At 39.7% G+C, this 15,431-nt stretch overlaps 1 protein-coding gene across 1 annotated transcript in view; it reads right to left on the bottom strand.

Moving 5' to 3' along the window:
* LOC103925843 (mitochondrial import inner membrane translocase subunit Tim23) overlaps positions 1 to 15,234 on the bottom strand; it is an 18,355-nt gene extending 3,121 nt beyond the window's left edge. The window contains exons 1-5 of the mRNA XM_009334617.1: positions 15,176 to 15,234; positions 12,006 to 12,099; positions 11,695 to 11,779; positions 9,262 to 9,320; positions 6,550 to 6,660 (exon numbers count right to left, since the gene is read on the bottom strand). Of these exons, the coding sequence (XP_009332892.1) occupies positions 6,550 to 6,660; positions 9,262 to 9,320; positions 11,695 to 11,779; positions 12,006 to 12,099; positions 15,176 to 15,226 (400 nt within the window). The 5' untranslated portion in view covers positions 15,227 to 15,234. The remainder of the gene's footprint in view (positions 1 to 6,549; positions 6,661 to 9,261; positions 9,321 to 11,694; positions 11,780 to 12,005; positions 12,100 to 15,175) is intronic.
* Between the last annotated feature and the right edge of the window lie 197 nt (positions 15,235 to 15,431).

Here is a 15,431-nt window from a genome sequence, read left to right as displayed (position 1 = left end):
CAAAATTTTACTAGTAATTTGTTTTGTAGCAGTTGCACCTGGTTTCTGAACTATCTGCAGTGATTACAAAAAAAGGGAGAGAGAAAACTTTCCTTTCCCTAACCGGTTACACTTGCATTTGAGTAAATACCTCCAGGTCTGTGGTAGACATCAAACGGTAATGCACTGCAGAATGCAGCTCGGTTGCTGGGCAGGAAATGTTAAACCCTCTGAGAAGATTACCTTGTTTAAAAAAAACTAAAATTCTCCACTCCTATCCCAGCTGTGTTTGCATGATAGAACACGTTCCCACCCCTCCTCTGCAATCACTCTCTGCAAGCCTCTGATACCAAGTCTGCCTTGACAAACCCTGCTAGAAACGTGGTCATAAGCCTCTAATCTTGCATGTCTGAGTAAGATAACTTAAAGTTCCAGCTGACAGCCATTTCTGAGAGCAGGTATTTTGAGATCGGGCAACTTGCACAATAGTTGAGAAGCTGCTATGGGTTTCCAAAGATACATCTGATGCTCTCTAAATGAGAATTTAGTTCTCCGTTTGGCTTTAGCTGCTGCACCCTTTCACTATACTGTCCCTCCTCCATGCATTTAGAATAGGTTGCAGAGTACACTATGCAATGACACACAGCATTCTAATAGCGTAGCTTTGCATTTCTTCATAGCGTGATCTACTCCTAACACTGAATTTGACTCACGTAGTAGGTAAAACCATTATCTATATCGCATAACATGAGGACAAAATCTTCCATTTAGGACCTCACTGTCTCTATTTTCAGAATGTGTTACTCCACTATCCTGGGATAGTTCCTGGGGTGTTTAAAGCAAGAACCATCCAACAGCAAACATTAGAAATACCTTAACTGAAAACCCAGACCCACGTATTGATGCCAAACAAAAGAAGTGTAATAGTTAAGTTGTAATTAGTTTTCTGTCTTCCAATCTCTCTCTCAGATATTCAGAATACAAACAGTTTCTCTTCCTTTAGGGCTTCCAGGAACAAAAATATTTTAAAATAGTTTGAAGGGCTTGACTTTTCAAACGTACAAGGCAACCTCAGTTTTGTTCCAAATTCAAGCACGGTGGTAGCTAAACCAGACCCTCTGAACCATCAGGCAGACATTTGTTTGAACATCTGTGGGTGGTCCTATGTCAATAGAAAATTCAAACAGATTCTTCCTGCTGTTCCAGAGAGGTAATTTTATGAAATCTTTTAAGTGTGGGCAAAGTCTGTGGGTACAGAAACTACTGAGGAAACTGATAAACTTCTTTCTGGAAACAAGATACATTTCAGAAAAGCATGTTCCACTTTCATACTGCTGCAGCTAAGACAGTATTGTGGTTAAAATACAGAAACAACAAAGCTTGAAACAGGGAAAATTTCCTGTAGTTACTGTGGTGTGAAGGCTAAATTAGAAAAACAGTAAGAATTTACAATTTAATTTACAAGTTTGGAAGTATTAAAGCTGCTGAAATTACTCTGCAAACACTATTAAAATTCCCTGTTTTCGTACTGAGTGAAGGCAGCAGCACCTGACTGCCAGGAGACTACTTCAGCTACTGTAAATGGCAGCAAGAACCCTGCAAATCCCTGCAGCACAGAGACCTTCGATCACTGTTTCTGCTTAGCAGAGCTGGGCAGAAGGCAGCACTGCTTTCAGTGGCCACACGTATTCTTCGACATTAGCCCTCCAGTAACAAAGAAAGCCTCAACAAGCTATTACCTGTAGTGCCTGCTTGTAGTTTGCCCTTATCTCTTTCTTATTTCAGACCCGAAACAAAATCCTTTCACTAAACACCATTTGATTAATAGTCCTATAGACTTTTATGTTAAAAGCAGGTTTTAACAGAGGTTCTTAACTTCTAAAATGCCTGACAGCTCTGAACTTCAAAGTTCAGAAGCAAAGCCTTTGCTTGCTTTTCTCCAAATAATGCGGAAAATTAAGATATCCCAGGGCCATACCTGCAGCAGTCTGCAAAAAGCTCCTCCTTCCCCCTCCCCACCAAACAGAAACAAGAAAAAAAAACCCTGTCTGGCCCAAAGAAAAACACAGATTGAGCCCAAAGGGAAGAGGCTTTTATAGCTCAAGAGGCAGTTAGCTAACACAACTGCCCTGAGTTCCTACCCACTGAATGTCACAAAACCGATCTTTAGCTCTGGCCGGACTTTACTGCTAGCAATAAAACATTTAGCCCTTCTTAATTAATTCATAATGTATTGACTTTTCAGGGTTGTGTTCTGAGGTTTTAAAATGATAACCACTCCCTTCTGCTATTGCTAGCATGCAATTCCCTTCTCTTCAGATGCACACCATTTTACACCAAAATATGTAGCATCTATTGTGCAAAAGGCATGAGATGCTCTATCTAGTATCGGGTTCCTACTGCACAGAACTAGAGCAAACAAAATAATTTAGTTTGTCCGAAGCATTACTTTATTTTTGTTCCTGTTTTCCCTAACCTCAAGAGGAAAAAAAAAATTCTAAGAAAAAGAGTATCTACAACCTGTGTAACCCTCAGATAAGAGGTAAAGGTTATTTAACCTTTTTTGCTTACTGAAGTCTCTGTCAGGAATTTCCATGAGAAATTAATGGCGGTCACGCTGGGTCGGACCAAAGTCCCACCTAGCTCAGTATCTTTTTTCCCTAGTGATCAATCCTGCGTGCTTGAGGAGGAGTGCAAGATCCTCAGCCAGCTGTACCTTTGTGACATGATGACTGGAACCACGTGCATTTTCACGGTGGGAGGGAATATTAGTGACACAGTGCACAATGACAATCATCTTTTTGATTTTTGCTACTTCAGAGACAATTATAATTATGAGAAAACAAACTAAAGAGGCTTGATTTAGAAAAGAGGTTGAAAATGCATGCAAGAGGGCTAAATATGTTTGTTCTAAAATATGTTAGTATTTGTGCTTATAACTTTTCTCAGAAAAAACTTGGCATAAGAGATCATAATTTCTGCTTTTGCTGGAAGTTGAAGAACAAAGAATAGTATCTTATTAAATGGAAAAGCCATCCTCATGGACTTAGGATACCAGACTCCCTTTTAGCAAAACTCAAACAGGATTGACTAAGTTGCAACATCATTTCTACTACATATGCCACTGGCAGAGGAACACAAAGGGTCCTCCTTCATCCGTCACTCAACTTCTACTCAGAACATTCAGTTTAAGCGTGAACTCAAAATGCAGCTTCCATGAAGTTGCAAGTCTAGTGTAACAAGTTAATACTGTACTCACATTGCTACATCTGGGCTGAAATCTAGTAAGTAATCTTAGTATTAAATTTCATTTCAAACAAATGTGAAAACTAGAGGTCACTTTAGTCACTAGTGTGCTGCTTCAAAGTTCCTCTAATTAGTTTTACTTTGAAACTCAATTCAACATCTGTTACCCTAAGCCATACAGTGTGCCGAGACGGATTCCAGCTAACACCTGGTTTATAACGTCAAGTTAACAGTCTCTGACTCACTCCAGGAAGGACCATCACAAGTCTCGGGGACTTAACTGCTTTAGTCACTTGCAGTGGGGAACTTTCAGCGACTAACGCGGCTTCCAGTGAACAGAGGAGGGCTGAACTCGCACAGTCCTCACTTGCAGACTTTTTAATCTTCTCGCACACAAGCTGTGTGTTAAGTAGCCTTGCACAAAACCACTCACAATCCAATGGCTTTAGAACATGGGTATTTTCGAAAGCCTTTTTTGTTTGACTGCTGGCATTTTGGTAATGATTAACACCTCTACAAGGACAAATTGTGAAAACTGGGACCAGTTTGGGGCAACAAATCTCGCCTTCAGAAAGTCTTCCCACTATTTTTTTTCTCCTGTCCAATCATCCTCCTCAGCAAAGGCTTAATCATTTGTTTCAGAAATTCAGTCTAGGCTTTGCAGTGTACCCAAGAGTATTTTTCAGTGCAGCAGGGTTGCTGATATGACTCCTCCATCAGTGCTATGTTTAAACACCAGAAAGTCATAATAAAAAAACCTGCCATACTTTATACAGTTTCTTCTTAAATACATTCCCAATCTCTTTACAAAACAGGAATGATGGGAGTGGGAAATCTGAGTGCTTGAACAGCACTGCCTCCAACTCTGTATCCACCCTTTGTGGATTACAGAACAGCCTTGATTTGAAATGGCGTGTTTGTGGGAGTTTCCAGCCGATACTAAAATATGGGGATTTATAACAGAAATGTCCCTGATGGCTTTCAAGTTTTCCTTTTTTAAGGCCAACACAACAAGGTGTTCCGTGTAACACAGGAAACGATTACAATCTTGATACATGTCACAGATGCGAACTGATCATTTGCATATGGTTTAAATATTCAAGGTTTTTTTAGGTAAATATATATTTATGCTGGGTAAAGGCATAACTTAGAGGGAAGCTTTACCATGCAGAATTAGGAAGGGCATTCTGGCATAAGGTGACAGGAGAGGAAGCATGGGAGAAGCAGCAAGAGGGACAGAGCACGAAAGAAAAAGGAAAATAAGTTTGGAATTAAATTCTTCAAACAAATGTGAATATCCTCTTTTTCACTTCCAGAACTAATCCTTGACCTCTAAGGTCTACTGTGCCACTCAAATTTCCTGTATATGGTGAAAAAAGTATTTCTTTTGAGTTTCTGTGCACTACAGTTCATATGCACAACACATACTTGAAATACAATACTGTAATGAATACAGACTTATTCACTACATTCACCTTTATCAGTGCTACTATTAGCTCAGTAGATCTTACGTTACAAAACAAAAGTCCCACTGTGCTCTGGTAAGAAAATTTTTTGTAGTGTCAGATGACTGCATGTGACTGGAGTAGTTATCCATGGTTGCACTGTGCCAAAAAAAGCGATTACGCATAATGCCAGCTCTATACTTCCGAAAGGTAAGGGGGCAGCTTCTGCTGGAGTGTAGAGATGGCAGTTCTCCTTCTTAACGACAACTGCCCGCAGAAAATGTTAGACTTCTATACTGCTGCCCTATCCAGCTGTTGTTGGCAGTCTGGCATATCACTCATGAAATGCCAAATAAGTAGTTGATTACAAGAGAGCTATGTGCTCTTGCAAGGTGAAGTGCACAAGCTAGTATTTATGAAGGCTGCTCAAGCCAATTATTTCTGGTTTCAATTAGTCTAGGCCAACAGGACAGTAAGACTTCTCAAACTGTTTTGCCCCATATATAAAGCTGGCCTTCAGGAACGCTTCTAAGATGCTGATGCTCAGTTAGATATGCGGAAGTACGTAGGTTAATTCTAGAATTATCTCCTCAGTAAAATCCAGGTGAATCATAGAGACAAATCTTCGCTGAGGTACTTAAAACTTATACTTTTTTCCTGTGGTAACGTCAATCTGTGGCACCAGTAGTCCTCTAAAAAAGATGATCCCTCCAATTGTTAAGTTTGGAATATATGTTAACAGGCATTTTGCTGATGAAGCTCAGACCCTCTCTTCTGCAAACAATTCAGTATGCATCAGCAAACTAACCTTAAATCCATGCTGTTCTCAAATAACATTGTTGGTTTTGACCACTACGCAAAGACTAGAGTCCTACGACAAGACAACAGTTTCATAAACAGCTAAGTGATAACTTTATAAATATATTAGTTGCTTTCTGCATACTTTAATGACTGAATTTGTAAAACTGGTTTACCAAAATCTTTTGTCTTAAGGAAAAAAAAAGGATCCATGTTAGATTTGAATTCCTGATTTTCACTTTCTTGAGAGTGAATTTTTTATTAACGCTTATTTGGAATGCAATTTTGCCTTACACTCTATTTAGGATTGTACCAGATGAATACCACCGTTTCATTTATGCTTAGAGAAGGTGATCTCATTTTAGTATTTCTAGTTACTGTTGTTTAACCTCAGAAGTTGACAGCATCAATTTAAGCTTTTTCCTTTTTGGCATTATAAAAATAATTTCAACTAGCTGAAAAAAGACACCTAATTGCATTGCATCTAGCAGATAACCGAGACCTATTAGTTCAATATCCCCTAACCCACACATTGTTTTTCATACAGCTAAGGCTACTTAAGGAAAACTTGCGTTTACAAAAAAAAAAATTCCAGCTGAATTAAAGTGGATTCTTTCCAACTTGCACAGGACTAGCAATAATCATGACAGCCAAATTGTCTGTTATACACTGAATAAACACTCAACAGTTTACTCAGATTTATAGTTAGATTGTATCGAATACATACTCAGCTCATTCTTAGCCATGTTTTTCAGGTGTAGCGGGAATGAAACCAATAGATTCTCAAGTCCATGAGTGGATGCAGGCAAATGGGAACTACCTTCCAAAGTGAAGGGGGGCGGGCGGGGGGAGGAAAACACAGAACACAGCGTGACTGCATCAAGGTGAAAATTATCACAAATGCTTCATGTGCTAGTACCTGGAGCTGCAAAAAACCTACGTTCTAGTTCTATGTTTCCAGTGTACCATTTTTACACTGCCAATTTTCAGAGCAGGATAGTATTTAGTAAAAATAATGAGAATCTTGATAACTGGGATAAAGCACAAGAAGAGAAAAACTAGAAACATTTTGCTACTCTACCAGTGCTTTTGTATAGCATTCCTGTCAAGGTTCCAGCAGCTATGGTGTTCAGGTCATCTTCTGCACCTCGTGTTTTTTCAATGATGACTCCGAACGCACTGTAAAGTAGAGCTGGGGAAGAAAAACATTAAAAAAATTCAAGTTAACACTCCCATTCTCTGAAACATAAGGCTTAGAATCCAGGCTCGGTGTAACTATTTAGACTATGCTTCCTGAAGCACAGATTTTCTGTTTATTTAAAGGGGGGAAATCCTCTGCCAAATCCTGTCTTTGGTGTTTTTTTCCAGACCTATTTCTACAGATAATTTTTCTTTCTCTAGCTATAGTTTGGTTATAAAGTAGCGTTCTTCATGACATCTGGTACTGCCTCAAGACACAATAAATATGTGATATAAAGCACTGACTGAAGTTTAAGCCCATTTTGCTAGTTCAAAAAACTTCTGAGGGTTTAACTTTGTACTGGCAGGCTTTGTACTGTCTTCTGTGGATGGCATGAAACGAAACTCAACAACACTTTCTAGGTAGCAGAGAAAATTGTTGCCCACGTGTGACCGAGATGAAATGCAAGTTAAGTGCAGCATTCAGATCCTGTTATCAAGGGCTGGAGTACAATGGGCTACATTTCCCTTACAAATGACTGTTAGATTGCTTGGGATTTGACATTTACAGCTGCTTCACCTCTGTCTCCATATGAAAACTTTGTCCCCAAAGGGCCTTGTGCTTTGGGAGAACTTTGGTGACTGTCCCGGAAAGGGTTAGAAAGAGAAATGCACGGGCTTTTAGGATGGATGTATATATAATCTATGCATTTTGATGAAGGGAGAAGAGAGCCCCATCCTCACCCCTCATGTATAATCATATTTCATGCTGACAAAGAACAGTAGAGTATGTCATCATTTTAAAGGGATAAAGACACCATGCCACTTTAGTTCATCCCTTGTCCTCCAAGAATTTGAAATCTTTACTTCTGCTAAAAAGCATGTAAATCCTTCATAAGCCACCATATTAATGCTGAACGGTAGCATCTTTCTCCATGCAGCATAAGCAATGGTATTTTACCTTGTCCTAGTAGCATGTAGTGTTAACAATGAGGGGAAGGAAGAGCTGAATCCAACAAGACATTTAAAAATAGTTTAACACAGATGTTGCTACCCCTGTTCAGGAACAGAGTGACAAAAATTTTCAGCAGTGACAAAAGGAATCTTTGAGGTACAGAAATGCTGCACCAGTGAAATAAGATGCAAAAATACTTCAGCTCCTTGAAAGGAACTTCTCTGGTAGCTAGGACAAGGCAGAGCTATACAAAATCCCAAAATATCAATTTCTGCTTCGCTCTGTGACTTGGGAGGCCATATTTTATAAGAAAAATAACAATTTGTTACTGGAATGCACAAATACTTTCTTGAGTAATCTTTCTTCAAACACAGCTGAAAAAAACTGTTAATGTGTCACTTAACCTGGAACCTTGAACTGCAGTGTGCCTGCACCTCAGTTTTCAGACATGTTTTGATTAGATTTGGGAAAGAAAATAAGAAAAGGGGGGGGGGGGAACCCAAACCAAAACAACATCCCACCATAAAACTCGCTAGGCAACATGCATCTCTTATGAAAGGTGCCATTCTCACTGTAGTTCAGAACCCCATCTCTAACCATGGCCTCTGTATTACGCCTCAAAAGCTGATGTCCGAGTTAAATGGCAAGCTAATCTACTCTTTAGAAATAAGACTGAAACAAAATGTAATAAATGCAACAGCCTATGCTTTGATCCATTTTTCAAAATTCAAATATATGCAGACTGGGTTATAACATGATGTAATCTCTGTTTTAAATATTGCTAATTTCTCTTCTAGTACCACTTTACGGGGCAATGAGTTCCATCATTAAACTTCTTCAAAATAATTGCATCAGTTTTGGATTTCACCTTTCAAAGTAACTGAGCACCCTTTGCTCTTTTAAGATTGGGGGAGGGGGAGGAAGCCAAAGAGCTTGTATTCTGTAGGGCATTAGTTACTCCACTGACTTTTATGAAATCAACTGCAGTTGTTTTTCTGAGGCAACTGATGTGATTTTTATTTCCTGTCCCCCCTCCGCCTCCTCCCCACCTCAGTTCACAGAAGTTTTCTCACACATCAGGCTTTTGATCATTTTCCTTTCTCTTTTTTCTAACCCATATTAGTTATAAGCAACGTTTAGATCTAACGTGGGTGGTATCATATGCGATTTTTCTAGCTAAGCTACCATCATAAAAGGATAAATCTTTGTAGTCGCTATGACATTTCTTCTACAGATAACTATTTTGTTGACTCTTTAACTGGAAACAGACATCAGGCAGTTGCTCACATGACCACTGAGTCTCTTCTTAGGTTATTAAAGTTATTTCAGAAGTATTCAATTATAAATTGTGAATTAACTGGAACTTATTAACAAGTAAGCATTACCTATAATTTGCAGTTATTCCATAGCTAGAGTTCTTGTTTGTAATACACTAAAAATTTGGCGTTTTAATTACAGGCTTTTGGCTACTTACGCTTCAAATCCTATTTTAGCCTTTAATTTCTTTTTCAATGTCTACTGAAATGCCCTCATGTCCAAAAGAAAAAAACCTGCAGTTTTTCCTGATGGATTTCGTAACGAATATTTAGAGAATACACTTTGCCATCAAACAGTTACATCTTTACACTGTTTTTCTTACAAAATAATGAGTTTACTTACCCAGAGATCCCAGAGTGTTAGCCCATAATGCTCCTTGCCTTGTCACCATATTTAGAATTCTATAAAGCAGTTAAAAAGATATTAAAACTTTAGCTCTCTGTGTTTACACTGAGGCAGTGTTTATGATAGGTGTAATGTGTTTACACTATACATTCGATTAATAAAATTGGAATAATGAACCTAAAGCCCTTCAAAACAAAACAGTAAGGAAAAGCACACAGCTTGGTGATACATAATCTGCTCTACCACGCATACTACAAATAGTGATGTGTGCAATACTGAAAGCAAATATTTAGTCCTGTCAAGTCTTAAGAAAATCTTTCTTTCTTTTCAAGTCAAACTTGCGCCTTACCAAGAATCCAATCTCTTCCCTTCAAATGACTTTCCAACCGTAGTTGACAAATGTTCCTGACACGGTGACTACGCATAGCTACTGAGAATGACTGATACACTTATGCTGACTTAACTGGGTAAAAGAGCTCCAAGAAAGCTAGAGTGCTCTTCTAGAAGGTGCAAGCAACACAGGGACCGTGTGTCAGGGAGCATGGTGATGCCTGAACAAATGGGGTGGGTATCAAAAGCAAACCTAAACCAAAGCAAGTCAGGAAGAAAAGAGGCAATCTTTCGCACTTCCATCTGTCAAACCTGGCACCCAACAAAAGGTAAAGTACCCTGAGTGTTTCCGTATGTATGCTTCCGGACTAGCACTAAAGAGGGAAAGCAAATCTTCAGCGCACTCTCAGGGAAGCACAATGCCACTTCTTTTTGGCATCAGCCGTCTCCAGAACGGTGACAACAGCAGCCAGAAGAAATGACTGATCTTTATCTCCCAGCAGTGTAACACTATCACAGGCACAGTACTGCTCTGGACAGCTGACTACCACTGGAACTTAGTTTGTCATTTAATGCAGTGAAAGTGTCACACATTGTGTTCCTTCTGACTTGAGTTCATTTTCCACTACTTTTCCTTTTTTATAACTTTCATTAGGAGACACAGGCCATTACTGAATATGGTTAGGTAATGAACTAAACAATAATGGAAAACTTCATTTTGAAACGAGAAAAAAATATATCCAAGAAGCTAGGGTATTGACAATCTCCACCCAGTTATAACCCCCATTTTGTTAACATTACATTAATTCTGAATTGATGAGAAAATTCATAATTTTAATAACCATGACATACTGTGAGGTATTTGACAGGGGATTACGAGCAAAATTCAAATTCATTTAAAAAAAAAATTATCTGTGTACATTAAGGATAAATTTGAAGGAAATCTAGCTAGGCAAGTCTCTTCCCTGCATCTAATTAGGAAAACATGGAACTTAATACACTGTTTCAAGGTGATGACCTTCAACAGGCCTTTTCCCTTGAAGGGCAAGGACTAACAGCAGCATGTGCACTGCCTGCCACCTGCTGGGCTCGACCCGTCAAAGTTTGTGCTTAACAACATGTTTTTGTCTGACTCAGCTCATTCCAAATACCTGAAACACAATTCTGTTCACCTAGAACATTACGGAAGAGTCATAATTATAGTGGGGGATACTTTGGTTCTATCTTTAATTCTAGAGATGGTCATGAAGGGGATGAAGAATACAGAAACAATATTTTTAAAAGAAGCAGAGCCAGTATAAACTGTACTAGGGAAGTTAAATTCCTCCTCTAAAATTTCCTTTTCCTAAAGTATTCTGGGAGAGTGAAAATGGTTTCCTCCAGCTATTTCACTCCTCTGCTTTCCTATGTCTCCTTCACAGGCACTTAATTTTTCTTTTAGTTACGTCTAAACTACCAATAATTCTAGGAGAAGCATACTGCAGGAAAAAAATGTGTTCCTATCGTTACTGCGTTCTTTGAAACAATCAGGTAAGGTGAAGACACGGGAATGCCATGGGTGTTCATGGACACTGTAAGCCAGAACAACTTCCACCATGCAACACCTGCTCAGCAGCATGCGCCTAATGTCATCCCTAATGCAAATCCAGGCAGGCCCAGCTTCCTCATTTTAATCTCTTCCTGGTTTGGAAAGTTTGGGAAAGAAGAGAGAACTCGCTCTCAGATAAATCACAGCAAAAAATAGCTCAAACCAAGTTGTGCTTCTTCTGGGAATACTTCAACATATAAAACCACTGTTTTGACTTTGAAGTAGATTTCTAGTAAATATCAAAGTAGTAATTTATTCACAAATATTTAAGTTAAGTCAGAGGACATACCAATTGTCACTAAAGGAAAAGCAAAACGCTTGAACTGAACACTCTTGTAACTAAAAGCACTTCATAACTTCATGAAGACAAACACTGACTCTCATTTGTCCCCACTGAAAACACAAAAATAGATTTATCTTTGCAGTATATTCAGATCTAACTTTGTACAAGCTGGAAGAAACAACTCTGTCACTAAGGTGTGCTTTTTTTTTTTTTGAGATTAAACACTTACTGTACGTTTCTAGGTTTTGACCACACCATATTCTGCGTCTCCTTCAAGCCAAGTCGCAAACCATTCAGCGCACCAAATGCTGCCCCTAGTTAGCATAATATCAGTTATTACTTTTTAAGAAGAAGAAAAAGGAACAGAAAGAACAATACCAGAAACAAATACTGAGAATAGACTTCAGCGTATAGGCTGAAGTCAAATAGCCGTTTATGTAAGACTAGATTGCAGAACACGACATTTACAGTCTCGTCAAGTACTGTAGTACAGAGGTGTTACCTGGACAGCTGGGAAAAGTGAAAACCACAACCACCTACCTGTCATACAGCATCCTCCAATGGTAAAAAAGGCCAGCTCAAACCTGCCTCGAGTTTTGTTGGCTCCTGTGGGCAAGATAAACTCATCTGTATCCTGGGGGAAAACAAAACAAAACAAACACCTTTGTATTTTCCAAGTGTACCTGCTTCAAAATGTAGGCCATACTAAAATCTTTTCTTTAATCCATACAATGAACTAAAGAAAAAACAGATACAACCAGTGTTGCTGGAAAACTCTTATCTACACTAGCACAGAGGTGGAATATACTACGTGTATACTTTAATATGAATGAAAAAGAGACTTTAAAAAGATAAACTGACCAAGAACTACTTTTTTTCCTAGCTGTCCTAACTTTTTATAAATTACATCAGGCAGCCAAGGAACTCATATTGTGTGGGTTGTTGGTTTGTTTGTTTCTTTTTTTTTAAATGACTATTTGCTTAATTATTTATTATATCTTGCAGCAGGCAATACAAGACTCGCTGCCCTCTAAAAACCTTCCTGTTGTCTGATTATGCAGCACTGTATCCTCACTGAGCAACCTATACTGACGCAGTAATGCATTAAGGTTTCCCACTACTCTTGACACTGAAGAAAAACTGCCTTTGTACCAAAAGAGGTATTTCCTTGCACTGAAATAAGTGACCTATTTTGAAGACCTGAAAAAAGCAAGGAATACATTCAAAACTAGTGATGATCAGGCATGAAATACACGAGGTTGGTAGTTTTTAAACTTGTGCATCTTTCCAGATAGACCAGGATCAAAATGTAAGATTCTCAACAATAAGGCTGACTTTCTCGCTGCATTCTGAAAGCAAACGGATGGCCTTTAAACACAGGAGACCCTCACCCCTCCACGTGCACCTTCACAGACAAATCAATTTTAAAGGCTAATAATTAAAGTTCTCGTATTTTAAAATATTAGCTATGTCTTTTTCCTCGAATTTTTAGAACCACAGAATGGTTAAGGTTGCAAGGGACCTGCGGAGACTGTTTAGCGCAACACCCTCGCTCAAAGCAGGGTCAGCTAGTGCTGGTTGCTCAGGGCCACGCCCGGGTTTTGCACGACTCCAAGGATGGAGACCCCACAGCTTGTCTGGGCAACTTCTTCAAGTAAAAAAAAAAAATTCTCACGTTTAAATGGAATTCCCTTTTATTTCAATATACTTGCTAGTGCTAAACATAAAGAGCAGTGAAGTGTTACAACACAAATTGTAGCCTCTACTGTTACATCAATAGGTATTTTTAGAACTGTTTTATAAGTTACTCATGACACTAATGCCAATACCTACTTTTCTTCTAAAGCAAGCTTTTTTTTTCAAAAAAGATTATTAATATACACACACGTTGTTCCAAAAACTCTGTTATATCATTTTTAACACCAACATGTTCCCAGATATACTGTGCTAACTAAACAAGACAACTTTAGAGGGTATTTTCGGAAGAGGTCTAAATAATCACTTGGCATTTTTTCAACCACTCAACAACAGCAGGCAAGATAATCATGCTAGTGAATCAACTTCAAACAGAGGCATATCCCCTGTTTTCTACCATTACGGGAATGTTACGTTGTACTCTTGACTACAACAGCTTCTAGTGAAAGAGAAATATAAAAAACAGCCCCCGGAACTGCATTCAGAGCTTCCTACTTACAAAAGAAGCAGTGACCCAGTGTACCATGAAACAAAAGGCACACAGATTAGCAGATACTATACAACTGTTGACCTTCTAAGAAGTGCTACTTCTGCAAAATTTAATGTTCTCAGAAAATATAAGCCATACATATAAATATATATAGAAAATATTAACTAAATAAAATCATTAAGATATGCATCCTTATTGGATTAACTTAAACCTTTTCAGCTATAGTTAATAGTGCTGAGTGTGCTGGTTTTGGCTGGGGTAGAGTTAATTTTCTTCCCAGTAGCTGGTACGGGGCTGTGTTTTGGATTTGGGCTGGGAACAGTGCTGACAACACAGGGATGTTTTCGTTACTGCTGAGCAGTGCTTACACACAGTCAAGGCCTTTTCTGCTCCTCACCCCACCCCACCAGCGAGCAGGCCAGGGGGGCACAAGAAGCTGGGAGGGGACACGGCCGGGACAGCTGACCCCAACTGACCCAAGGGATATCCCACACCATATGGCGTCATGCTCAGCACAGAAAGCTGGGGGAAGGAGGAGGAAGGGGGGACGTTGGGAGCGATGGCGTTTGTCTCCCCAAGTCACCGTTAGGCGTGATGGAGCCCTGCTGTCCTGGAGATGGCTGAACACCTGCCTGCCCATGGGAAGCAGTGAATGAATGCCTTGTTTTGCTTTGCTTGCGTGCGTGGCTTTTGCTTTCCCTATTAAACTGTCTTGATCTCAACCCACGAGTTTTCTCGCTCTTACCCTTCCGATCCTCTCCCACATGGGGGAGTGAGCAAGCAGCTGGGTGGGGCTTGGTTGCCGGCTGGGGTTAAACCACGACAGTGAGAAAGGAAAACATTATAGGATTTTAAATTATTTTATTTTCCTTATGGTGACTTACAGGCCATCACGTTATGTTAACTAATATTAAGCTGTGTAAGTACGATAGCCACATTATTCTTGGAATAAAATGGAAAGCTCTACTTCATGATGGTCTCCCTTCAGCTGGGAAATGACGTAAGGAAAGTGGTGTGAAATTTGCTGCTGCTGTGATGACAGCACATATGATGACAAAGCCTGTATCAGGTCTGGTGTTTGGCTGAACACCTCTGTAAACTGATCGAACTCATCACAGTACAGAAAACTAATCCTTCAAAAGAGTGGAGAGTTTCTGGCTGCTCTTACTGACTGAAGGGGCTCAGCGGAGGGTGTGAGAAATGCCAGAACTTGTGCAAGCGTGCGCTGGGGCTGTATGCCTCAGAGTAGGGAGGGAGACCTCCTCTTTTCAATAGCGGCAGGCTTATATTGACACGACAGCCTGCCTTATCCTCTGTATTAAAACTGGTTTTCTTTTCCTAGATGCCATGGCACTGCAAGCTTTTATTAGGAACAATACTGAAAAAAATCGTTCCTTTCAACTGTTTGCCAGTTCAAGACTTCAGTACACACTGCACAGCACTGCAGGATTTTTGAGGTCGTCACATATGACCATAGAAACAATGGAATCGAGTTCAACACAATAAAAACAAGCCGCCTTCTCACCTGTACTAGATACCTGGGGTCCAAGTTCAAATACGGGGACAAAGGACTCATTCCGGTTACTGAAAGGAAAAAAAACAGAACGCTTTAACACCGACTTCCCTAGTAACAATTTCGCATCCCGCAGGTTAAAAGGGGGCAGACCTCGTGCGTGGAAGCGGCGAAAATTCTGCCGTTAAGTTGCGCAACTGATTAAAACACGACACCGACGGGCGACCCCCCGTTTTCAGGAAGCCCTGCGGGGGCAGCACGGACGGGA

The sequence above is a fragment of the Pygoscelis adeliae genome, unplaced genomic scaffold (assembly GCF_000699105.1).
Source record: "Pygoscelis adeliae isolate BGI_AS28 unplaced genomic scaffold, ASM69910v1 Scaffold361, whole genome shotgun sequence".
In the NCBI taxonomy this organism is placed as follows: domain Eukaryota; kingdom Metazoa; phylum Chordata; class Aves; order Sphenisciformes; family Spheniscidae; genus Pygoscelis; species Pygoscelis adeliae.
Note: the sequence above shows the minus strand (reverse complement) of the source record. Positions and strands in the feature narration are given on the sequence as shown.